The sequence below is a fragment of the Octopus sinensis genome, linkage group LG26 (genome assembly GCF_006345805.1).
Source record: "Octopus sinensis linkage group LG26, ASM634580v1, whole genome shotgun sequence".
Lineage (NCBI taxonomy): Eukaryota > Metazoa > Mollusca > Cephalopoda > Octopoda > Octopodidae > Octopus > Octopus sinensis.
This window is the reverse complement of record NC_043022.1, coordinates 11,591,626-11,618,484: the sequence shown is the minus strand read 5'-3', so window position 1 is coordinate 11,618,484 and position 26,859 is coordinate 11,591,626. Positions and strand designations below refer to the sequence as shown.

The following is a 26,859-nucleotide window of genomic DNA, read 5'->3' as shown; positions in this document are numbered from 1 at the left end:
ATATCGAACCCTCCAACCCATACCAGCATGGAAAGCAGACGTAAAGCATCAAATGAATTAAATGATGCATATATATATATATATATATACACACACACACATGCTCACACTCACGTACAGGGTGGACCAAAAGTCAGGTACAGAATAAGTTCAATACGCTCCGGAATTGTTAAAGACATGCTTTAATTTTTCTAAAGTTAAATAGATAAAATAAAATAATGATGAATATACATATACTTATACATGATGAAAAAAATGAGTAATAATAATAATAATGACAACAATTATAGACACATTAGGTATGATAAAAAATATTCAGACAAATGCATAACAAAAACACCAGGTCTAGCAAATATTTATTACATACAGAAAACAGCCCTACTAGGCACCGCACACATCCTATGTATAACACTTTCAATATAGTAAAAATAAGAGCTTTACAACAAAACACAGCACATACCCAAGGCACACAGAGCTGTGCTTTGTAGTGCAGTAAAAGCACATGATAAAAATAAAACTACTGAAAAATAATAATAATGATAATAATAATTTATAAGTGTCAAATCTTTTAATGTGTAACTTTTGACACACACTATTTATTTATACACAAACATATACATAATACAGTGGTTCCCAACAGTGGTTTCCAAGCCTTTCATTTAAACACCCTTTTAATATGCTTATCCTTATATATAAATAAATATATAAATATATGGAATCTTGAATTTAGTTCACAGACCCCCAGTACTACCTTTGTGAACCACCTAGAATCTGCAGACCCCAGGCTGGGAATCACTGACATAGTAGAAGCAATAGATATGGAAGATAGAGAATACTGGAAGCTTTATTTATCGCAACAATCGTTTTGACACATTGTGATAAATAAAGTTTCCAGTATACTTTATCTTCCATATCCATTGTCTTTAGTCAACGTACACTGAGGAATTCCTATCATACATCCAGCGGTGATGGTGCAATTACTGTGGATGACACCATGTAGCCATAGGCAGCAAACACACTTTGTCAGCTTACTACTAGTGAAGTGACACACCCAACATGCAAAGTTAAAATTTTAAATTTAAACTTTAATTTTAACTCACACACACACTTGTATGCAATGTATATATATATATATTATGTGTATATAGTTCATTGTAACAATATGGTGAAGGACAGAAATTAGGTTCAATAGGTTACTAAATTCCAACATTGTCTGCTTAGTGAGTAAAAGTTTTCAATCATATTGGGAATCTTTCATATGACATATATATTCTTAAAATGGGACGCCACCAGTTTATTTTTATTTTTGTTAGAAAATCTTATATATATATGTATATATATATTACAGTATTAGTAATTGTTTACATATTTGTTTTTACAATATCAACAAAATTAGCATATTTCAATAGTGTCTGTAGTCAAAATGTGTTTTGAGTAAGCGCTGTGACACACTCTTGCACCCCACCCCCATACATTTCCATTTTGAGATGGGGTTCATTATGAATGAGTGCTGTGACTCACTTTCCTTCCCCACAACCTTACACCATCTCCAGTTGTTGCTAATTTGCAGTATACAAGTTGTTGCTAACAGACATGACATTCTCACATGAATTGGTTGTTGCTAACAGACATCACATGTAACTGTAATCTTGATAAATGCTGCATTATTCACAATGGCTCAGAAAAAATAAGCCTCAAAAACAACAACAAAAATGTAAAAAAAAAAAAAAAAAAATCAAATTTGAGTATTTTCTTTTAGTATGACTGCAACAAAGCCAAAATGCCTGTTGCTAAAGTAATGACCAATGCAGGTGTGTGTGAATTTATCACAGCCGTACTTTGAGGACCATTGCAAAAATCTGTTTCACATATTGTCAAACACAATATGCCGTTGAAAAAGGTACATAGTGTTGTGTTTTTCTCAGGATTAAGGTATCGTAATTTGTGGAAAGTATCGTAGTTCTTATCGAAGGTGAAAGTGTTTCCATCAGAACATTCTCTAATCAAATATGAACTCTTACCTAAGAGATAAAAAAAGAAAAAGAATGTTTTAAAATTGTTGATAAGTTAATTATAATTTTTGTTAATTACAAAGCACTGTTAGTCCACAATTATTACTGTAAACGAGGGTGATGAGCTGGCAGAATCCAGGTAAAATACTTGGCAGCATTTTGTCTGTCTTTATGTTCTGAGTTCAAATTTTGCTGAGGTTAACTTTGCCTTTCATCTTTTTGGGGTCAATAAAATAAGTACCAAATGAGCAATGGGGTTGATGTAATCAACTTACCTTCTTACCTGAAATTGCTGGCCTTGTGGAAAAATTTGAAACCAATATTATATTGAGGATGAATCTGGGGTCATTAGTAATGCCAAACCACATGTGGTCATTAGGGTCACTCATCCACATTGCCATTCAGTGTTTGATCTTTAGCCAGGTAACAATTTCTATGGTCTAATAGCCTCTCATTTCAACTCCATTTCTCTTGACCCCTTCTTCCATGTACCTCATTCTCTACCTCTCCTAGACAGTCACTGTGATTTCCTTCCCAGGTGTGGCCAATGAATTACTTGAGTAATCAAAGCATTTCACAAAATACATTGCAGTACTTTCTCCAGGTCACTGTATTCTGAGTTCAAATTCCACTGTCGTTGACTCAGCTTTTTATCCCTTCAGGACTGATAAAATGAAATGCAAATGAAAGTGTAAATGGCAGGATTCTTAGCGATATTTGTTCTGATTTGTTTTGTGTCCATAATTCTTAGCTATTAGAGCTAATGTACCGCTTAGTTTAGCACCATTACCACCATGGCTACCATCACCCCCACCCTTCCCCCACCATTGCTCCTGCTGCCATCACATCCACCATTGCTGTCGCTCCTTCCTCTGTCACTGATGCTGTCACCACTGCCACAACTACAACCATGACCACACAACTATCATCCTCTTGCAGAAATCTGGCCATAAAGTGACAAGCTTGCTTCCCAACCACATGGTTTCGGGTTCAGTCCCACTGCATGGAACCTTGGGCAAGTGTCTTCTACTATAACCTTGTGCCAACTAAAGCCTTTTGAGTGGATTTCATAGACAGAAACTGAAAGAAGTATGTTGTATATATATATATATTTTTATATATAGGTGTGTGTGTGTGTGTGTTTGTGAGTGTCCAGGAAGATCCACCATAACTCGAGATCCAAGCCTTTTTTGAACAACACTGACACGCCACTTCCCATACCTGGTCAACTAAAAGATGCGAAAATCTCAGAATCATCATAAATGGGTGCTAAGATGTGTATGTCTGCAATCTTGGTCTCACTGACAGCTACTACATCCAAATTCAACCACCTGAGGTCATTGAGAAAGCAACCTCATTCCCAGAATGACCCCAGGCCACGTACATTTATGCAACCTACCCTTAGCATCACCATATTGGCCTAAAAGGAGGGAAAGAAAGATGAGGAGTGATACCCTCCTGGTGCCATTGGAGATTGGGTGATCCCACCTCCATTTCTTCGTTGGGCTCCTTTGGGAACCCTTGTAGAAGCCTTGCATTGGCATTTACTTGAGGGATCCCTACATCATGTGTAAAGGCAACCCTAATGTTTGGAAAATGTCCAGATCCATCCTCACCATCATTAGGTCCTTTGACACATTGCACGTACTAGTCCAATAAGTTTCCCCCCCCCACCTTTTTCAATGTCTTCCCTTCGTGATAAGAGGGCCATCGCTTCTTTGTTGGCTCTCCTTACTAACACTAAGTTAGTTGCCTGCATCGTTGTTTTTTTCGCTGTTATTGTTGCGTTTGTGGTGTGAGTTTCCTTTTGGGATATATTTCTATCTGTAGTGGGGTTTTTGGTGCTTGTGGTACTTCAGTTGATGATTGTGGTGCTGCAGGAGTTGTCTGAGTTTCTGCATTTGTTGTGGGTGCGTGTGTAGTTTCTTTGTTATCTTGTTTTGGTGCAGGACAAGATGTTTCACCTCTATGACTTCTTTTTTGGATTTTTGGAATTACTCTGTTCCCCCTCCTCATCACTTTTCAATGTGATAGAACCAGTGTCTGTTGTAACCTCCTCCTCTCTGTGTGGAAGCGAATTCGTGTTTGTATGTGTATCTTTTCCTGCGTTTTGTTTGAGAGAGAGAGATAGAAGGTGTTGTTGGACTTGATTGCAAGCTGTTGGTTTTTGTGGTTGACCTCAATGACTGTTTTCCTGCTGGTGCTATTGTTATGCCTGCAACCACCGCCACTGTTGTTGCTATTTTTGCTGCTTTCCATGTTGTTGGTGGTGCTGATCTTTCTACAGCTGGTGCTGTTTTTTGCTTTCCCAGTCTTGGTGTTGATGTCAGCGGAGGTCTACAGACCTGTGTACTTATTTGCTGAGGGCAGAGTGCTTGTAGGTGTGTTGTTTCACCACAAGCAAAGCAATATGGCCTTCTGCCCTCAGAGATCGGGGTAACTTGAGGCGGACATGATCTGGGATATTCTCCAAGCCTTGTGGTTTTATTTGGACTAGCATTTCCTAATCCATCCTAACCCAGTCTTCTCTTTGCGCCCATTGGACTTTTAGGAGGAGGGTGTTGATTCCCTCCACGATCATGCATCTGACGAGGCACCATACGCTGATACCTGGTGTTATTCTGGCGACTCGAACTTTCATTATTCTTCTACCTGTGTAGGACGGGAATATAATGAGCTGGTCAGTTTTGTGAGGTCCCACCAAATGCTTAATGGCCAGCTCTTCTGCTTTAAAAAGTACAGAGATGGTATCAAAACTTGAGGCCCTTTGAATGAATATGACATCCTCTCTGATTGATCTCACTTGAAGGTGGGAGGGTTGTTCTGCTCTCTGAGACTGCACTAAGATGCACCATACTTTCTACTAAAGGCACAAGGCCTGAAATTTATGGGGAGGAGACTAGCGAGTTACAGCGACTCCAGTGTTTCACAGGTATTTAATTTATCAACGCTGAAAGGATGAGAGGCAAAGTCGACCTCAGCAGAATTTGAACCCACAATGTAGTGCCTGATGTGCTAATGATTCTGCCAGCTTGCTGCAATGACGACAGCGGCAACGATGACGATGATTCTGCCAGCTCACTGCCTTAATAATGATAATGATGATGATGATTACAACAAATATTCTGATTTACATGTCAGTTGCTTGACTTTAATGAGTTGACTGATTAGTGACTGATTATATGTGTGAGTACAAATAGTGGGGGAGCATCATAGCCATGCATTGAGAGGGATTCTTTGGGGTTTGAATAATTTACCCCCTGGAAACGGGTGTTTCATTCATCATTCTTAAATAACCCTTATTCAAGGACCTTTTGAGTATGATTCACTACTCAACCTGAAGAAGATACCAACTGGGGCCCCACTGGCAAGGTCATGTGCTGTCTATCTTGATATGAGATCACCATGTCATGCACATATGGTTGGGATGCATGTGCTGGGTGTATTCTTATCAGACTGGTAGTCATGAGGGGTATTTTGGGTTTCAGATATTTGTACTCCAGATTCCCCATGATGGCATGCATTGTTCTCTTACCTAACAACAACAAAAACAACATCAACAAACAGGTTTGAAAAAAAAGAAATCATTCTTACCATTGATAAATCTGGTTTCAATGGCACAGAAAGCTTTGCCTTGAAAACTGTAGTCAGAACAGTTTTGTGCAAATTTAGAACTGTTGTACTTGGCAAATTCCTTAACACCCGTTTCACATTTGGAACCAGGAGCTGAGCTGGAACAATGAAAACATTGTAGGCTGGTGACACGCAAAACTGCAATGGAAGTGACATTAACTTTTGAGAAGTAGTGGTAGTGGTGGTGGTGGGGGTTGTGGTGGTGGTGGTGGGGGGGAGTAGTACTAGTGGGTAGTGGAAAGAATGGAAGTGGTGATGGTGGTGACGGTGGAGGTGGTAGTGGTGGTGGTAGTAGTAGTAATAGTAGTTAGGTAGGGAAGTAGGGTTAGTGGTGGTGATGGGGAGTAGCAAATTAAATACCTGGGGAGAGTGGTAGTGATGGTAGTGGTGTTGGTGGAGGTGGTAGTGGTGGTGTTTCTCAAAACTGTGAGACTGTTGCAGAATAACAATATTATTCACTGGAAATGTAAGCATGACAACAATGTCCTGTTTTATTGTCTTTCCTTAATGTGTGGGTTCAAATTCTGCTGAGGTCGACTTTGCCTCTCATCCTTTCAGCGTTGATAAATTAAATACCTGGGGAGAGTGGTAGTGATGGTAGTGGTGTTGGTGGAGGTGGTAGTGGTGGTGTTTCTCAAAACTGTGAGACTGTTGCAGAATAACAATATTATTCACTGGAAATGTAAGCATGACAACAATGTCCTGTTTTATTGTCTTTCCTTAATGTGTGTGTGTTTGTGTGTGTGCATGCATGTGTGTGTGCATGTAGGTGGGATTCATGCAAAGAAGTAGAAATGACTTCATGCTTACACATAGATGCACACATACGCACACACACACACACACACACACACACATAACTGGCTTCCTTGTAGTTTCCAACTACCAAATCCACTCACAAACAAGCTGTTAATCAGACTGAGGCTTCTTCTTTCTTCTTTATGCCTTTAACCCTCCAATGCGGAGTATCGGCCACTTATAGTTGAATTCCATGTCACATAATTTTTGGTTTCTGAAGTTACATGTCAAATATATTTTAAAATTTATTTTGGTACTTTGTTTTGATAATTTAACCCTTTAACTCAGTGATTCCTAACAAGGGGCATACACCCCACCGGTGGGGCATGGGAAAATTGTGGTAGGGCTTGGGATCCAAAATATTTTTTCTTTTATTTAGTGGGACATGGAATTGTGGACAATGGTTTTTTCTTAGACAATGATGTACTGTTTTTTGTACTCAGTATTTAATAAAAGAGTTGCTAGAAGATTCTTTTCCAGTAGATAATTGTGATGAAATATTAAGAATAAAGTTGTATTTATCCTACCAGTAGTGGGGCCAACTTTTCTTAAAAGTTATTGAGGGGCTTGGGGGAAAATAGGTTGGGAAACACTGCTTTTGCATCTAAATTAGTCATGTCTGTCAAAATATTTCACCTGTTTTATATTCAAAGTGGCTAGATCTGATCTCTTACACCAACCTTACAATGTCATTCTAAAAATAACAATCACATCATCCAAATCTCAAAGCTACAAGATTAATTCAAAATAATCCTTTCCACTATAGAAACAAAGCCTGAAATTTGGGGGTAGGGGACAAGTCGATTACATCAACCCAAGTGCTCAACTGGTACCTTATTTATTGACCCTTGAAAGGATGAAAGGCAAAGTCGACCTTGGCGGAATTTCAACTCAGAACGTGCAGACAGACATTTTACTTGGCATACTAACACTTCCACCAGCTTGCTGCCTTTTGATTCAAAATAATGAAAATAAATAAGCATCGGATTTGAGAGAATAATCTGAATGCTAAGGGGTTAGGTACTCTCTGTGATTGAGGAGTTGATTCACAGAAATAGCAGAATAATAATGTGGACCCGCAAGTGAAGGACACCCCATGTATTATTGTTTATAGTCAGCAAACACGTAGGAAGATGAGGGTAAATCCAAACTCACACACACACACACATACATATATGAAGATCATTGTAGGTTTTGCCTGAAGCATTGTGATCCAGGAGTAATATGGCAATTAATGAAGATGGAGAGCTTATAGCAATGCATGAATGGAAATTTAAGAAACCTTTATATATTTTAGGCGTGAAGGCCCATCTTTAAAAGGTAATCATCATGGCAAGATCAAGTTTTTAAGCCATTCACTTCTGATGATGGACCTTTGTGCCTGAAATATATAAAGGTTGACTGAACTTTGCCTTTTTGCACTTGTAAACCCTCTCTGTCGTCTCTATTTGCTATTTTACAGAGAGAGAGAGAGAGGGAGAGAGAGAGAGAGAGAGAGAGAGAGAGAGAGAGAGAGAGAGAGAGAGAGAGAGAGAGAGAGAGAGAGAGAGAGAGAGAGAGAGTTTTCAAAAAGGGGCTCTTTAGGTAATGTGGTTTGATATACAGAATGTTTGGGTAAAGGATGATGCAGACATGGCTTAAAGCCCATTTGATCTTATGTCTGCTCAGTGAAGGCTAATGAGGAACTAAACAACAAAAACAAACAGGAAGAGGTTGATAAATAGAGAGATGGACTTAGAGACTGATGAGACAGAGAGGTAATTAGAGATGGAGGCAGACAAACTGACAGCCAGACAAACAGATAGACAGGCAGACATATATTTAGAGAGATGATGAATTCAACAGAGACAAGGAATGTCTGGCTGTGGTAGAGAGAGAGAGAGACATAAGGACTTGTAGAGAGTAAACGAAATAGATAAAGGCTCAACAAACAAACATTAATTCTGATTCAAATACATTCTCACATAATCCAAAAGAAATAATCATTAGTTGAGAGATATTTACAAAGTTTCTTACCTGATATTAGAAGACATAAAGGTATGATGAACCAATGTAAGCCTTGAGCCGACATGTTTTCTCTCAAATCTTATTTCTTCTTATTAGGAACACTGCAAGGTAGTATAATGTATGTGTCTGTGTATGAGTTTGTGTGTGTGTGTGGTTATATGTAATGTATATATGTGTTTATATGTATTTATATACACACATACATAAAAGATATGTGTGTATGTGCGAGCATGTGTTTGTGTGATTATATGTAATGTATATATAGATAAGTGTAATGTGTGTGTGTGTTGGTTTTTATGGTTTGGTAAGTTTTAGGCTGTAAGCAAGACTGGTGATTGTGGGTGAATGAAAGAACTTTATGATTGACAGCAGAGTGTCATCAGGATTTCCCTATGTCATTGGATATGAATTCATAGAGTGTGATGGGTGTGGCAAAACTAGTATAAAAGTCTCAATACTGAAGCAACAGTTGTAATTTTACTCCTCAGTTCTCAGTAAATGAAAGGGGGGAGTAGAGAGAGGGGGGAGAGTGTGTGCATGAGAAAGAAAGGGGGGGACTTCTAAAACTCATACACCTGTGATTAACATTAGCCATTTTGATAGCAATCCACTCCAGACCATCTCTGATACAAACTTCCTATTTTAATCCTTTCGTATTCAGATTACTCTGTCGAATGCTTTGCTTCTTCATTGACATTGTTTCCAAGTAATAAGGCATTATGTCACAGCCTTGAGATTTCAATGATGTGACTGTTTGTTTTTAGGATGACATAGTAGGGTAGGTGTGAGAGGCAAGATCTGGTCAGTTTGAACATAAAACAGGTAGAATATAGGACTGGATATGGCCAATTTAAATGTTAAAGGCTTAAAGTTATCTAAATTAAAACCTCCTATCAAAATGTCATGCTACTTTATGTTCCAAGCAGAATTGTTAGCATCCTGTTTTGTTGGATAGCTTCAGTGTCTCATTGACGATCTCTAATGATCAGGTTGATTTTCCTGCTTTCATATCCTTACCCTCACTTTTAACTATGCAACTCTCAGGATCAATAGTTCATCCCTCTATTGTATCTTCTTGGGGTAGCTTATGCTTTCTCTCACTCATTCTCTACATTCAGTAACCTCTTGAAGTAGCACTCCCAAGACTGTCTTCTCAATACCACTGACAGCATGTATGTCATTCTCAATCTGAAACCACTTTTCCTCAACAATGTCTTGATTCCTGCTTATACGCCCCTTTACAATCTCAAAACATTCCATGTCTCTCACCTTTGTATCACTTCTTACATTCAATTTCTCTCTTGCAGTATTTCCAGCCACCTCTTAGCTTTATAGCAATCACTACTCTATCATTTCACCATGTCTCCTTCTACCTGGTTTAGAACTTTGCTCCAACCACAGATTTGATTTATGGTTGCAGCAGGTTGTCTCATAAAGATTCTTAGTTGAGCTCCATGTTGTAACTGTCCCTTCTTCCCTTTTTGTATTTGATTTTTGATGTGAATTCATGTTGAAAAATATTTTGTTGTATATTGGGAGGGTCATTATGCTAAGAGTAATAAACACATGCACTGGTTTTATTTCACTTCTCCATAGTTAGTCAGTTGGTTAACTATTTAACCAACTAACTAATCATTCAGTTAATCAATCAATCAGTTGAGTTTGAAAAGTCCTTTTGTTGCCATCCGTGGGTTGTGAATGGTGATGAAAGGTTTTTAATTTACCTACCTAACTAATTGAGTGACCAAATGATCAACCATGCAATCAATTCATTAATTCGTTAAATAGTTAAATTAACTAATAATAATAAAAGAAGTTAAATAGAACCAGAGCATGAGTTTTTTATTGGCATAATAACACGCCTGAGATATGACAATATCACTTCTTCCTTTTCTACAAATTGGTTATTCAGAGCCTTTCTGAACCTGAGTAGCAGAGGGATCATTCAGTTTCCATACCTTCTTTTGTCAGACTGTCTTTTGTTACTCAGTCTGTGTAACATTTACTCCAAAGGCATAAACCACTATTCTATGTTCAAGTGTGTTGAGAGGGCATCTGGTTGTAAAACAATAAACAATATCTCAAAAATATATATGCCTAACCCATGGTGGCATGGAGAAACAGATGTAAAACAAATGAATGATAGGTTTGTGGATGTACATATATTTCTCTCTCTCTCTCTCTCTCTCTCTCTCTCTCTCTATATATATATATATATATATATATATATATATAATATATATATATATATATATATATATATATATATATATATATATATATATACTTTTATATATATATACTTATATATATATGTGTGTGTGTATATATATATACTTAAATATATTCACACACACACACACACATATATACACATACACATCACACACACACACACACGGGCCCTATAGTTTACATGAAGTATTGTCTGACATATATAGAAGAGGGTACCCAAAAGTAACCGGAAACGTTCTCTGTGGGACAAACCTGTTGTAGTTCAGGCTTCCACCCTAGAAAACACTTGATGTGATCCTCAGGCACTAGTCTGTCAACCAGCGGCATTGGGTGTTGTACTGCTATGTGATGCATCTTTGTCTAGCAGTGCTTCTCCTCTGTTTGTCAATTTTTGTGATGGCTGAAACAAAAGAACAGTATGCTTCCATGAAATTCTGTTTCCTACTAGGGGAAAATGGCAGCTGAAACAACTGTCATGCTTCAAACAGCTTACAAGGATGCTGCCATGAACAAAACACAAGTTTACAAGTGGTTTCCACACTTTAGGAATGGTCACTTATCAATTGAGGACCAACCTCATTCAGGATGACCGTCAACCTCCTGGATGAATGAAAACATGAAAATTCATGAACTGATTGATGAACAATTGACAAACTTGTTGATATGTGCCTTGGAGTTACTGCCAACGAATTTTGAGTGAAGAATTGCAAATGAAAAGAGTTGCAGAAAAATTTGCACCTTGCTTGCTTACAGAGCAAAATTAGTCTCGTCTAAATGAGTGTCATGAACTGAAAGAACAGTTGGAAGTTGATCCAGACCATTTTTCGAAATTCATCAGTGGTGATGAAAACTGATGCTATGGAAATTTGCAGATTTGGAATAAGTGAACAGAAAAAAGGACAGAGGTGTAAAAAGGCATCACTTGGCAAGAGTTTCAGTACTGCTTCGAATAGTGGAAAATGTAGCTGGACTGATGAATTGCTTCAAATGGAGAATAATTTGAATGCGATAAAAGTGTAAACATGTAAAACTAAGTGAATAAAATAATATTGCGAAATTCCAATTTCTTCTGGGTACCCCCTATATATATATATATGTATATATATATATATATATATATATAATATATATATATATATATATATATATATATATATATAATATATATATATATATATATATATATATATATATATATATATATATATATATATATATATATATATATATAACGGGAAGCTTTATGAAAATAAACAAAAGACGAAGGCAGGTGGAAAACAAACGAACAATTGTATTAGTATGGCGCTCAGGAAATATAAATAAAACAAGTCTTTAACATTTCGAGCCTACGCTCTTCAACAGAAAGATACACAGAGAGAGAAAAACACAGAAAGAAGGAGAGAAAAAAAATGCGTGCAGTAGCTAACGAATCAACATGGCGATCTGATTTCGGCCAGAGGTCAAAGATCAAACATGAGACGCGAGAGCGAAATAAGGGGACAACAAACGGGACAAGTAAATAGTATAAGTATATAAGTAAATATGTACAAATTACTGCACACTAACCTGGAATTTCTACTTTTGAATAGGTTGGTACATCCTTGTTACTTACGTGAATTTTGCTACCCTGGTTACTGTTTATTGAATTTTCGATGTTAACAGCAAACAAAGGACAATTCATTCATCCATATACATACATACATACATACATACATACATACATACATACATACATACATACTTACATACATGCATGCATGCATGCATGTATGTATGTGCATATTTGTTTGTTTGTTTGTTTAATTTTTTTATGAAGTTATAACAATGCAAGTTATAAGAAATAATACAAGTCAGTGTGTATCAATATTTCTAAGTAGGAGCCCTTCTTCAGGAAAACTTCAGAGAAATGAACTCAACACCATTTCTCCTAAGATTTCCCAAAGAATGGATTCTAATCTTGACATGTTGAAACAGGGTGTAAAAGTGCAAATCATTGACTTGTCAGTCTTATTTCTTCTAACTTATGTTGTTTTGGCAGCTTTATAAAAAAGATTTGTTTAAATTTATATACATGTACCTGCATATATAAATATATATATATATATATATATATTACTCTTTTACTCTTTTACTTGTTTCAGTCATTTGACTGCGGCCATGCTGGAGCACCACCTTTTAGTACTTATTCTATCGGTCTCTTTTTGCCGAACCGCTAAGTGACGGGGACCTAAACACACCAGCATCGGTTGTCAAGCAATGCTAGGGGGACAAACACAGACACACAAACACACACATATACATATATATACATATATACGACAGGCTTCTTTCAGTTTCCGTCTACCAAATCCACTCACAAGGCATTGGTCGGCCCGGGGCTATAGCAGAAGACACTTGCCCAAGATGCCACGCAGTGGGACTGAACCCGCAACCGTGTGGTTGGTTAGCAAGCTACTTACCACACAGCCACTCCTGCGCCTATATATATATATATATATATATACATACATACATACACACACATACACACACATTTACTCAAACACATACGCGCATGAATAAATTTGTTATGCTTGAATCCTTGTGAAAAAAGAATTACATCATCAAACTAGATACCATGGTTACTTGGCAAGGTGTGCTAAATTGAATAGACAGAAAGGTATGTAAAAATGCAGGTATATATAGGTATTGGGATTTTTATTCACAAGTTTTCACTTGAGTTATTACATCCTATTTCAGTCTGATCAGAAAATAAATTACCTGCTAATGCACCTGGCTGACATTTTTGTATGGATTATTTTTATATATCTACCGTATTCTCAAATGTGACAAGTATTCATGTCACTTTATTCAAGGGCTGCATTCACAAACCACCAGCAGTGATTTTACCTTTCAGCTTTCTAGGGTTAAAAGTATTATGACATCAGTGAAGTTCAAGCTTGATGTCATCAACTAACCTCTGGCCAACTCCTTATAAATTTATGTTAAAACTTAATATCATAATTTCAGGGACAAGAGATTAGCAGAATAGTTAGAGAGTTGAACAAAATACCTTGCAATATTTAATCTGGCTTTTTATTTCCTTTGTTCAAATTTTATTAAGATCAGCTCTGTCTTTTCATTCTTTTGCAGTCAATTATAAAAGCTACCAGTTAAGTACCGGTTTGATTTAGTCGGTTACACCTCATTGTTCATTCCTAAATATGTGGCCTTTTTCTTATGTAGGAAGTTTATATCATATCTCCAATGATTTATTGCAAGTTTTCAGCTGTGATGCAAGGTGTGCCTCCATGTTACTGAGGTGTGTGTGTGTGTGTGTGTGTGTGTTTGTGTGTATCATTTCCTTGTAAAGGCATAAAAGTGTGTTTGTAATGCTACGTTAGCTTTAACTTCTTTTTTGTGTAGAAGATATTAATATGATGGCTGTGTGGTAAGAAGCTTGCTTCTCAACCTCATGGTTCCATGTTCAGTCCCATTGTGTAGCACCTAGAGCAAGTGTTTTCTACTAAAGCCTCAGGCCAACCAAAACCTTGTAAGTGGATTGGTAGATGGAAACTGAAAGAAACCTGTCGTATACATATATATATATATATATATATATATATATATATATACGTGGGGCGTTCAATAAGTAATGCCCCTGACCCACTTCCCATAGCAGTAGAGCAACAACACTTGGCACAGTTATTAGTCTTTTCCTACATAGGAACTACCCATCGTTTGATACAGCTCTGGAGACCGTTTTTGTAGAAGACCCCAACTTGGTCCTCCAACCACGACGTGACTTCAGAAATCAAGGCTGCATCATCTGGGAAACGCTTTCCTTTCAAAATCAACTTCATGGCTGGGAAGAGGTGAAAATCAGAGGGTGCAAGGGGAGGAGTTCATAGCTGCACGCCTGTGCTTCTGATCTGGCGACACGCGAGTTGTGGACCGGAGTGTTGTCCTGCAGGAGGAGGATGCCTTTGCTGATCTTGCCCCGCCTCTTGATTTTGATAGCTTCTCTTAATTTCCTCAAAAGTGAAGCATAATAGGCTCCTGTAATTGTGGTACCCATTGCCAGGAAATCTGTCATCACTACTCCGTCCTGGTCCCAGAAGACTGTGAGCATAACCTTGTCAGCAGAGGGCTGCACCCTTGCCTTCTTTGGAGGAGGTGAGTCACGGTGCTTTCACTGCATTGACTGGGCTTTGGTCTATGGATCATAGTGATGGACCCAGGTTTTATCCTGTGTGATCAGTCTTTTGAAAAATTTTGACTCATCTTCTTGGCACATCTCCAAATTCATCCTCGAGCACTCAACGCGTTCTTGCTTCTGGAAAGGTGTGAGCAACCTGGAAATCCATCTGGCAGACACCTTTTGCATATGCAAATGGTCATGAATGATAGTTTCCACAGACCCGGTACTAATCTTGACCGTATGGGCTATTTGGCGAATAGTTATGTGTTGACCTTCCAAAATGCCAGCCTCAACTTGATGGACAGATGTCTCATCAACGGCAGAAGGGGGTGACCAGATCTGGGAGCTGTTTCCACAGAGTTCCGACTATGTTTGAATTCACAATGCCAGCGTTTTACAAGGTCATATGATGGGGCATCATCACCATAAGTTACTTTCATTTCATCAAAAGTCTCCCGTGGTGTGCGTCCTTTCAAATACAAAAACCAGATCACTGCTCGACACTCAACAGGCTCCATTTCACACTTGACTCAGTTCAAACACCTGTAAATCAGAAACCACAATTAGTTCAGAGCTGTAATTCGCCACTTAATCTATAGAGGTATAAATAAGTGCACATGCAAAATTTCAGCTAAATCAAACAACTGCAAGTGGGTCAGGGGGTTTTACTTATTACTATGAGTTAGGCCCCTCGTATATATATATATATATATATATATATATAGTGTATGTCTTTGCACTTGTGTTTGTCCCCCATCACCGTTTGACAACTGGTGTTGGTGTGTTATGTCCCCAAAACCTAGTGATTAGGCAAAAGATTAGGCAAAACTAACAACCGGGTCAATTTATTCAACTAAAAGTTTTTCAAGGCAGTGCCCCAGTATGGCTGCATTCTATTGACTAAAACAAGTAAAAGATAAAAGATATGTATGTATAATATGAGTTGTATTACTTGACTGTATATAAATAGATTCTTCCTGAGTTATACACTCATAGGGCTGGTTTCCTGGTTTCTCTGGTGTATATATTTTCCCCTGGATGGGAAGCCAGTCCATCACAAGATGGCTCATTGTTTACCTGCTGAGTGGACTGGAGCAACATGAAATGCTTTATATAAATGTGTGTGTGTGTAAAATTCAGTTTGAGAAAGCCATTCAATGCAGTTTGAAAATCATTTTATTAATTTCTGTTATTTCTGCCAAAAAATACTTTTGAAGAAGTGAGGGAAAGGAGTGAAAAAGACGTGAAATGAAATAATTTGGAGTTGGTATATAAAGCATAACACTCAGGGAACATTGAAATACGATGGTAGATACCATTCTCCTGATTAAGATCTATGGAGAAAATGAGACGTATATGTTTTTACAAATAATGAGAACAATTAAATGAATTTTCTTACATACATACATATATGCGCAGGCGCATATATGTATGGGCGTAGGAGTGGCTGTGTGGTATGTAGCTTGCTTACCAACCACATGGTTCCAGGTTCAGTCCCACTGCGTGGCACCTTGGGCAAGTGTCTTCTACTATAGTCTCTGGCTGACCAAAGCCTTGTGAGTGGATTTGGTAGATGGAAACTGAAAGAAGCCCGTCGTATATATATATATATATGTGTGTGTGTGTGTGTTTGTGTTTCTGTGTTTGTCCACCCCAACATCGCTTGACAACTGATGCTGGGGTGTTTATGTCCCTGTAACTTAGCGGTTCGGCAAAAGAGACCAATAGAATAAGTACTAGGCTTACAAAGAATAAGTCCTGGGGTCGACTTGGTCGACTAAAGGTGGTGCTCCAGCATGGCTGCAGTCAAATGACTGAAACAAGTAAAAGAGTAAATTAATATGTATAATATATCTATCTGTCTGTCTGCCTGTCTACCTATCTATTTGTCTATCTATCTATCTACCTATACACACACGTGCATGTGCACACACACACACACACACACACACACACACACACACACACACACACACACAAACAAACACACAGGTGGCAATACAATTAATTGTGATGACTGTTTAAAGTGTTAAATGAAGCGAATGAAAGAAAAGTGTAGAAGAGAGAAATAGAGAGAATAATAAGGGAAAATTGTAGACGTAGTTTTGGGGAGGTGTTTGCTGGGCCATTGCAGTAGTCTTTGTTGCAGATGGAAGCAGCAACCACTGCTCCCTTTCTGCGTGCATACACAGTGATGTTGGTCTCAGCATTAAGGTGCTTCATCTTGGGATTGTTAGCAATTGTCATGCTTCCATTGCTACAGTGTCTGCTGAATATGTTTGTTTTACCTGGAATATCAAAGGTGGAAAGCATTTTGTAAAAGATTGACAATGTTAAATAAAAATAGACTGTCCATAACATAATTACACAACTACATACATGCATGCATACATACGTATATACATGCATACCCACACACATACATACATACATATATACATACATACATACATACATATACATACATATACAAACATACATACATAATACATTATGGCTACCTCCTCGTTATCGAGTATGGCCATTGCACGAAGCTTAGCTGTTACTGGTTCTGTGATCGAATGTGACTTTTTAGCCCAGCTAAAGATCTACAATGTCTTGTACAGAATTGGCAACTAAAACCTTTACCGGTAATAGCTGGCTGTAGTTGTAACTGGGCTTCATGTATCTTTGCATGTCGTTTAAGTCCTCCTGCATACATACATACATACATATGTACATACAAAACCTTGAAATGCTAGGTTTTTTTGAAGAAAGTGCAAAAGAAACTGATGTGGATTCCTCAAATCCAATCTATTAATGGCACAGGGAAGATTTGTAAGACTTTCCAAAGATTCTCAGTCTTGAGATTCTTTAGGTGAATACACACACACACTTGAGTGTAGGCATCGACAGTTCGACCAACACTCCAACTCAACCACATATTTACAAACATCAGGAACTCTCGTAATTCAGAAATAAACTCAAAGAAAAGCATCCATTCATACATACTTACGTCTTCATCCATATGCATCACACACCCAAACCAATGTTGTCTTTTCTTTTGCAAGCTGCCTCTAATTTCGTTCATGTTCAACTTTTCTCTCAGCACATTTGCACCTTGTCATACATGTACACTGATGTTGCACATCCTTCAAAGCATTCCAACTTCATTCCTCCCAAGTCTATGCATGTTGTCTTCATTTAGGGCCCATATCTCACTACCTTGGAGCATAACTGTTCATACATAAGCATCATGCAATCTACCTTTCACTCTCAGAGAGAGAGAGGCCATTGCAAATATACAATGCCTTCTTTCAGTTTCCATCTCTGAAATCCACTCACAAAGCTTTGGTTGACTCAGGGCTATAGTGAAAAGACACTGGCTCAAGTTGCCAAGCAGTGGGACTGAACCCAAGACCACATTATTAAAAAACTGGCTTATTACCATCCAGCCATCCATGTGTCTATTATACCTTAAAAAGAAAGATATTAGGATCTTTTCCTTTTGAACGGCAGTTTTCAACACAATTTCTAGTTAACTAAACACTTTTAAACTTCATATACTGGTAGAATGTGTCAAAATAAAACATTTTTTCTCTTGGCTTTCTTGAGAAAATTGTAATTTGTAAGTTTAACGTAGTTTAATTTTTCGAATTTTAACCAATCAATTGCCTCTATTGAGCTAAAATCATTTGCTGCGTCTAAAACTGAGACAACATCCTGTCACTAACCCTAACCCTAGCCCCTGTCACTAACCCTAACACTAACCCTAACACTAACACTAACCCTAAATTTTAGCCTTTCGTTTTTTTTTTATTAATTGTTAAATTAATTTAATTGTTACGCGTGTGTCTAAAATTATTTGTTTTGTTTTTGTTTTGAGATACACGAGTATTGTTTAAACTATTTTCCATTGCTTAAGAAAAAAAAAAATGAAAGGCTAAAACGAAAGCAATGGAAAATAATTTAAACAATTAACAAACAAAATGATTCTATAATTTTATACACACGCTCTCTGAACATAAACATAAAAGTGACAGGATGTTGTCTCAGTTTTAGACGCAGCAAATGATTTTAGCTCAATAGAGGCGATAGGATTGGTTAAAATTCAAAAAATTAAACTACGTTAAACTTACAAATTACAATTTTCTCAAGAAAGCCATGAGAAAAAAATGTTTTATTTTGACACATTCTACCAGTATATGAAGTTTAAAAGTGTTTAGTTAACTAGAAATTGTGTTGAAAACTGCCGTTCAAAAGGAAAAGATCCAGATATTAATAAATTGAAGAAGGTAGTATTTGAAAGATTTCAATTTTCCTTGTTTAGTAAAGCTAACAGCCTTACCATCAATATATAGGCTCTCCACAGCACAGTAGGAATCCTTACAATTCACTACAAATTCTTTTAGTTTAAGATTATTTTCGCAGTCTGAGTGAGTGAAATTGCTTTGACATTGGTAGCAGAGCAGTGCTGTGGCACATTGTGCTGGAATATAGAAATATAACAGCATTTAAAAGATATTCACAATGAAGGGAACCTCATTAATATTTTCTCTGTAAATCTTATCCTTCCCCTCTCTCTCTCTCTTTGCCTCTGCATCCACTTCTCTCCTTTTGCCCTTGGCTCTTTTCCCCAACTTTTTCTTTAAAAGTTTGTATGACTCTCTTCCCAGCTCTCTCTTTCCCTTTGCCTATATATATATCTAATACTCACCCCGCTCTACCCATACATCTAATACTAACCCCTTCCTCTCTCTATATATATATGTGACTCTCTTCACCCTTCTCTGTCTAATATCTATATATATAAAACTGTAGTTGTGTGAGTGTCTGTCCCCTTCGATTTAGATTCCTAACTACTCCCACATTTTGCGGTGCAGTTTAACCAAATTCGGGTATCTTATAGTCGTGATTCATATCGAGCTTGCCTAAGTATTAGCGCATGTCTACGATGAGTCTACGATTTTAAAAATAATTTAATATCATTTTTTATTCCATTTTAATGCATAATTTTTCGTGTGTCGATGGCGGCGGAGTTGGCGTCCATGGTCACACCTGCACCTGTTTGCTTCTCCCCCTTCTTCCCTCCCTTGTGAAGCTGTGGGGAAGGGAGTGTAAGGAAATCAACGTCGTAAAGTGTTGTCAAGGAGACCAGTGTTCTTTTAGAACAACGACTTCATGGCTTGAAGACACCAAAACAGAAATGGCTAAGGAAAGTAACTCTCTAAAAATGCTTATATAGTTATTTCCCTTACAAACCCGAGCAACGCCGGGCGATACTGCTAGTTGTATATAACTATCTTACTACCATCCTCATCTCTTTGCCTCTCTCTCCACTTCTTGCAGCCCACACCTTTCATCTACACAGCTTACTCTCCCTCACTAGTTTCACTCTCTATCTACTCAGCTATACAGATTTTCTCAAATATTTTTCAGAGTCAAAATTACAGCAGGACTTGGGATTGTCCTTTGGAAGTTATAAGGACTTCTCTTACTTCAGTCAAAGAACAGCAGCTCTTATGACCTCTGTATGTCATAAGGGTGGCCCTTATGACATTCTGCTCCAGGGACTGGGGAACGACAGAGAAGAAACTGTGACACATGGGCCACTGTTAAATTCTTCTTTAATCCCTGTAGGTGACCCTATGAGAAGTTAAAGGTTGCATGGGGACCTGCTTTGCAAAGCACAATCCATGGAGCTAGGCCTTTGACATTTCTGGTGACAAGCCTCTACTGGAGAACCACTGTTACTGATATCTGTATGGAGTTTGTGCTCAGTCATTTGCCCTACAAGAAAAAGTAACTAAATCTCCTTTAAACCATATCTTATCAAAAAAGAAAAGAAAAAAAAAGAATGGTGACATTTAATAACACAGTCTCAGATACACTGAAAAAAATTAAAAAAAGATGGGATGGCCATGATTAGATTGCCTGTGTTAGCAGAGTTCTTAGCTCAAAGATGACTGAGGGTTTAAAACAACAACAACAACAACAACAAACAGTGCCACCACACGAAGAGGAAGTGAATTAAGAAGCAGGTTAGTCCACATTAGTCCGTAAGGAGTACGGGGCCAGTTTCCTGGTTTCTCCGATGTACATATCCCTCTCTGGGTAGGACACCAACTGAGTGGACTGGAGCAATGTGGAATGAAGTGCTTTGCTCAAGAACACAACACATTACCTGGCCCAGGAATGAAAACCACAATCATACAATAAATCATTTTCTTTTAATAGCAGTGAATTGCCAGGTACCAGAGCAATGATCTCATCTTTGTGACTGGAGATTTCAATGGGTATGTCGGACGGCAACCTGGTATCTTCCATGGTGTCCATAGGAGCCAGGGAATAGGTGCCCCCGAAATGAAGAATGTGCAAGGCTATTGGAGTTCTGTGATGCAAATAACCCATTGATCTGCAACACCGACATCAGGAAGACAACCAACCACTTAATAACTTCCCAATCAGGTGACTGTGATAGCCAGATCGATTACATTCTCACCAGACAGCAGGATGCATGGTTGCTCTTAAATACAAAGACCCTCCCTGGTGAAGAATGTACTCCCCAGCACAGAGTAGTCATTAGTGATTTTAGACTCCAGCCAGAAGGATGCCAAGAAGCAGACCAATCTAGAAAAGACGGATTTGGAAGTTTAAAGAGGACCAATAAACTGAAGTGTTTTGGATTGCAAGACATTGTGTAAGAGAAAATCGTGATGTCATAGGAAAGAAATGTGTCTGCATGGATGATGGTGCACTTGCATTTAATGATTCTGCAAAGGAAGAGACTTGGAAATGCCTTTATGGAAGACTGTTGAATGTGGAGAATGAATGGGAGGAGAAGAGTCTACCAAATGTTGACCCAATTGAGAGACCAGCTATCCAAATCAACAGTACCTTGGTAGATAAAGCAATTAAGGATATGAAGACAGGGAAAGCCCCTGGCCCATCAGGAATCACTGCTGAGATGCTTAAAATATCTGGTGGTGTGGGTTATGGTCTAGTCACTTGTATTTTAAATCAGATGGTTCACGAAGGAGTCATACCCAATGACTGGTGTAGCAGCACAGGTCAACTGCTACAAAGGTAAAAGTGATGCCTTAGATAGAAATAATTACAGAGTTATCAAATTGTTGGATCAGGTGATGAAAGCTATGGAGAAAGTCATAGCCCAACTAATCAGGGAGATAGTTAACCTAGATGAAATGCAGTTTGGTGAGGAAGAAACACTAATGGTGCTATATTTCTGTTATGGCAGCTGCAGGAGAAATAAATAGCCAAAGATAAACCTCTGTACTTGGCCTTTGTTGACTTGGAGAAAGCCTTTGATAGGATCCCCTGATCCCTTATCTGGTGGTCACTGGAAATTAGGGATAGACAAGTAGTTGGTGAAAGCTGTACAAGCTATGTACAGGGATGCTTGCTACCAGTTAAGTGAGGGTTGGCAATGAGTACAGAGAAGAATTCAGAGTACAAGTTGGGGTTCACCAGGGATCAGTGCTCAGCTTCCTCTTGTTCATCATAGTTCTCCTGGCAATAACAGAGGAATTCAAGACAGGCTGCCTCTGGGAGCTCCTCTATGCTGATAACCTTGCTCTTATAGCTAAATCACTACCAGAACTAGAGAAGTTCCACGTTTGGAAGCAGGGTCTAAAGTCGAAGGGCTTTAGAGTTAACCTAGCAAAAATCAAAGTCTTAGGAAGTAGGAAGGCAGACAAACCACAAATTCCTTCAGGTAGATGGCCATGCTCAATGTGTAGAAAAGGCATAGGTAGAAACTCCATAAGATACACCCAGTTTAAGCTTTGGACCCATAAAAGGTGCAGCAATATCAGAGGAAGGTTAACAGGAAAACTAGTTTTTGTATGTGGAAGATGCACAGGTACAATAAATGCTGAAAATATGTAGAAAATATACTCCATCCACTGCCAGAGGGGCAAGCTAGAGATAATAGATAGTTTCTGTTATCTAGGTGACCAAGTTAGTAGTGGAGGTGGATTCTTTGAGAGCATAGCTGTGAGAAGATTAGGCTGGGCAAAATTCAGAGAGCTCCTACTACTCTTGGCAACAAAAGGCCACTCTCTCAGAGTGAAAGGCAGATTGTATGATGCCTTCATGCGAACAGCTATGCTACATGCATAGCTTGAAAGAAATGAAACCAGTATGTTTCACTGGATGTGCAATGTCAGTGTGTATATTCGACAGTGTAAGTATCTTGAGAGAAAGTTAGGCTTAAGAGGCATGAGATATGGTGTGCAAGAGAGATGACTGCACTGGTATGGTCATGTGATGTGTATGGACAAGGACAGCTGCGTAAAGAAGTGCTGATCTCTAACTATGGAGGGAACCTGTGGTAGAGGTAGACACGGGATGAGGTGGTGAAGCATGATCTTTAAACTTTGAGCCTCACAGAAGCTATGACTAGTGACGGAGACCTTTGGCAATATGCTGTGCTTGAAAGGACCTGTCAAGCCAAGTAAAACTATAGTCATGGCCTGATGCTGGAGTCACATAACTGGTATCCAAGCTGGTGGCATGTAAAGAACAACTTTTGTGTGTTGGGGCTCACAGAGGCATAGTGGCTGAGTTCCTTTTGAGTTTTGGGTTTCATGGAGGCAAAGTAGCTGAGTTTCTTTTGAGTGTTGGGTCTCATGGAGGCAATGAGCAAGACCTTTGCCATTATGTCATGCTTGAGAAGAAGACCCATCAAGCCGAGCAAAATTACAGTCGTGGCAGATACTGGTGCCATGCAAATGGCACCTGTGCTGGTGACATGTAAAAGCACCAGTTACTCTCTCTAGGAAAGGCATCTAGCCATAGAAAACCATGCCAAATCAGACTGGAGTCTGGTGCAGCTTTCCAGTATGCCAACCCCGCTCAAACTGTTCACCCTATTCCAGCATAGACAACAGACATTAAATGATGATATATATATATATATCAGAACTCAACTCCACCGGTCACTCAACTCCAATTAGGGTTGTTTTTATGGAAGATCAGCAGTTACCCATGCATACCAGCCTCCCCTCTCCACACCACCAATATTATCCAAGGAAAAGGCAAAGACTAATACAGCTTGGCACCTGTGATGTCACAACTCATTTCTACAGCTGAGTGAACCGGAGCAACATGAAATAAAGTGTCTTGCTCAAGAACACAACACAGCCTGGTCCGTGAATTGAAGTCACAACCTCACAATCATAAGTTTGATGCTCTAAACACTGTGCCATGCACCTTCACCCCCCCCCCACGCACACACATATCCATATGTGTGTGTGTATGTATATATATATATATATATATATATATATAATATTATTAGAGACAAAACCACTATTTTGCAAATCAAACAAGGAAAGACTTAATCAATACATAAAAAATTTTAATATAAAGTAAATAAATCGCCACTACAATTGTTTCCTGTCTTCAAATGACATTCATCAGGTGGATTTCATATCTAAAAATATCAATATTTAAAAATTTTTTAAATTTAAAAATTTTATATAGATTATATATTTTTATATATTTTCATTGATAAATTTATATTATTTATAGTTTTAGCCATTTTAAATTTATTTATTTTAAAAAATTTTAAAATATTGATATTTTTAGATATGAAATCCACCTGATGAATGTCATTTGAAGACAGGAAACAATTGTAGTGGCGATTTATTTACTTTATATTAAAATTTTTTATGTATTGATTATTTCCTTGTTTGATTTGCAAAATAGTGGTTTTGTCTCTAATAATATTATATAATATTTTACTATAAAATTGGATTCAATCCTAAATCTGATTTTCCCCTGTAAATTTGGATTTATTCCCTAATATTTATTATTATATTTATATATATGTAATTGTAGCAGAATCATTGTAAATATTTTTGCTCTATAGATTTTAAACTCTGTTAAATCATTTCGAAAGTTCTTTATTTTGAAGTTCATGAATTCATATGCTGAAAACGGTTTCTTTATAATGATGGAATGTTTTCATTAATCAACTAAAGGCGTCATTAGAAATGGCCATAATGGACTGATACCGGTACCTCTACTGATACTCATTTATATTTTATTCACCTGTCTCGGAATCTGCCCTTCATAAATATTATGGACAATACATTTAATATAATGCACATGGCTGGATAGCTCGAGAGTGGATTTCTTTACTCAGTTGGGTCTAATTGTCTACATACGCTGTAAGAATATCATTCGGTCAGTACTTATGTACCAAGTTTTATATTTACATAATGTTGTTGTGTGTGTATTATTCCAGCCTAATGAGGTGCCTCAATTTAAGTACCTAGTTCAACTGAATCTTACTTATATATATATATAAGTAAATAAATGGAGTTTACTTATACTACACAAATTACTGCACATTAACCTGGAGTCTACTACATCCTTCTTACTTGCGTGAATTTTGCTTCCCTGGTAACTGTTTATTGAATTTTCCATGTTAACAGTAAACAAAGGATAATTCTTTCATCCATTTATATATATATATATATATATATATATTCTTTTATTTTTTTTACTTGTTTCAGTTATTTGACTGTGGCCATGTTGGAGCACCACCTTTAGTTGAAGAAATCAACTCCAAGACTTATTCTTTGTCAACCTAGTACTTATTCTATGAGAGTCCTTGGCTGGACTGCTTAGTTATGGAGACGTAAACACTCCAACATCAGTGTCAAGTAATGATGATGGGACAAACACAGACACACAAATAGAGACATGTGTGTGTGTATATATATATATATATATATATATATATATATATATACGACGGGCTTCTTTCAGTTTCTGTCTATCAAATCCACTTACAAGACTTTGGTCAGCCTGAGGCTACAGTAGAAGACACTTGCCAAAGGTACCACACAGTGGGACCGAACCTGGAACCATGTGCTTAGGAAGCAACCTTCTTATCACACAGCTACTCCCGCACCAACACAAATGCACGCACACACACACACATATATGATGATGAGCTTCTTTCAGTTTCTGTCTACCAAATCCACTCAAAAGCCTTGGGTTGTCCTGGGGTTATAGTAGAAGGCATTTCTCCTAGGTGCCATGCAGTAGAATTGAACTTGGGGCCATGCAGCTAGGAAGCAAACTTCTTACCACACAGCCATGCCTGTGCCTCAGGACGGCTGTGATAGATGGTGCAGTGGTGGTGATGAGGATTGTGGTGCACTGGTGATTATGGTAAAAAATAAATAAATGCATAAATAAAACCCTAAACCAAAAATGGAGTTTAAAAGAAAACTTACTGGTGAGGAAGAGAAGCCATAAGGTCGAGGAAGTTCTCACATCCATGAAGGAAGTATATAAAATCACAACTATGTCTGTTTGTGTGTCTGTGTGTGTTGCTTGTGTTTTGTTTGAAAGCTGTGACAGAACCACACAGTGATTATATTCCTTCCACCACCACCACCACCTACTATACTGTGATTGATAAATTCACTGAAAGACAACAGGCTTGCAAAGAGTTGGTGGGGTCTGCTATGTTGTATAGTGCGGGTTTGGTACAAAGTTCACAATAGATTATCTTTGGTGTGTTTTTAACACAGCTTGATAAAGCTAATGTCGTTCTTGTAGTTGCAAGAGGTGATGGTGGTGGTGGTGCTGTGGATGATAGGGAGGTAGCAGCAGTAACACTAGTAGTAGTAGTAGTAGTAGTGGTGATAGTAATATTGACACTTGTTACTTAGCCCTAGATTAGTTCTAACTGTGCAGACTGATGATCAACCGTGACTATCCTGTCTTTTTTCTGCAAACAATGCTCAGAGTTGTCTCACTTGAGTATTTCCTTGGATAATGGCTAAATAGTTAGAATCCAGTAGGGAGCAGCACTAGGCAGTGTATGTTTCGAGTCACTTTGGCTGTAGAGTTTCCTTTTTTGTACTCATAAAGCATTATGTGCCTCAAATGCTCTTTCGATACTTCCATGTTACAAAGGGTTTTAATCAAAGAAATTTTAATTCTATTATTCTGTAAATTAATATCTAATTA

General features: G+C 37.9%; 2 protein-coding genes across 3 annotated transcripts; both read right to left on the bottom strand.

The window, feature by feature from the left end:
- Nucleotides 1-531: 531 nt before the first annotated feature.
- On the bottom strand, nt 532-8,799 carry LOC115224798. The gene is made up of 3 exons (XM_029795721.2): nt 8,460-8,799; nt 5,607-5,783; nt 532-2,021 (listed from the first exon to the last, which is right to left on the bottom strand). The coding sequence occupies exons 1-3, from the start codon at nt 8,512-8,514 to the stop codon at nt 1,756-1,758; spliced, it is 498 nt and encodes a 165-aa protein (XP_029651581.1). The 5' UTR covers nt 8,515-8,799; the 3' UTR covers nt 532-1,755.
- A 7,939-nt stretch (nt 8,800-16,738) lies between these two features.
- Nucleotides 16,739-26,399, bottom strand: LOC115224715. 2 transcript variants are annotated; one of them, XM_036513844.1, is made up of 4 exons: nt 26,118-26,397; nt 19,193-19,333; nt 16,830-17,153; nt 16,739-16,759 (listed from the first exon to the last, which is right to left on the bottom strand). In XM_036513844.1, exons 1-3 carry the CDS (start codon nt 26,161-26,163, stop codon nt 16,870-16,872), a joined length of 471 nt encoding a protein of 156 aa, XP_036369737.1. In that variant the 5' UTR covers nt 26,164-26,397; the 3' UTR covers nt 16,739-16,759; nt 16,830-16,869. The 2 variants fall into 2 exon arrangements, with proteins under 2 accessions (XP_036369737.1, XP_036369736.1); XM_036513843.1 differs by having other exon boundaries at nt 16,746-16,783; nt 16,838-17,153; nt 26,118-26,399.
- Between the last annotated feature and the right edge of the window lie 460 nt (nt 26,400-26,859).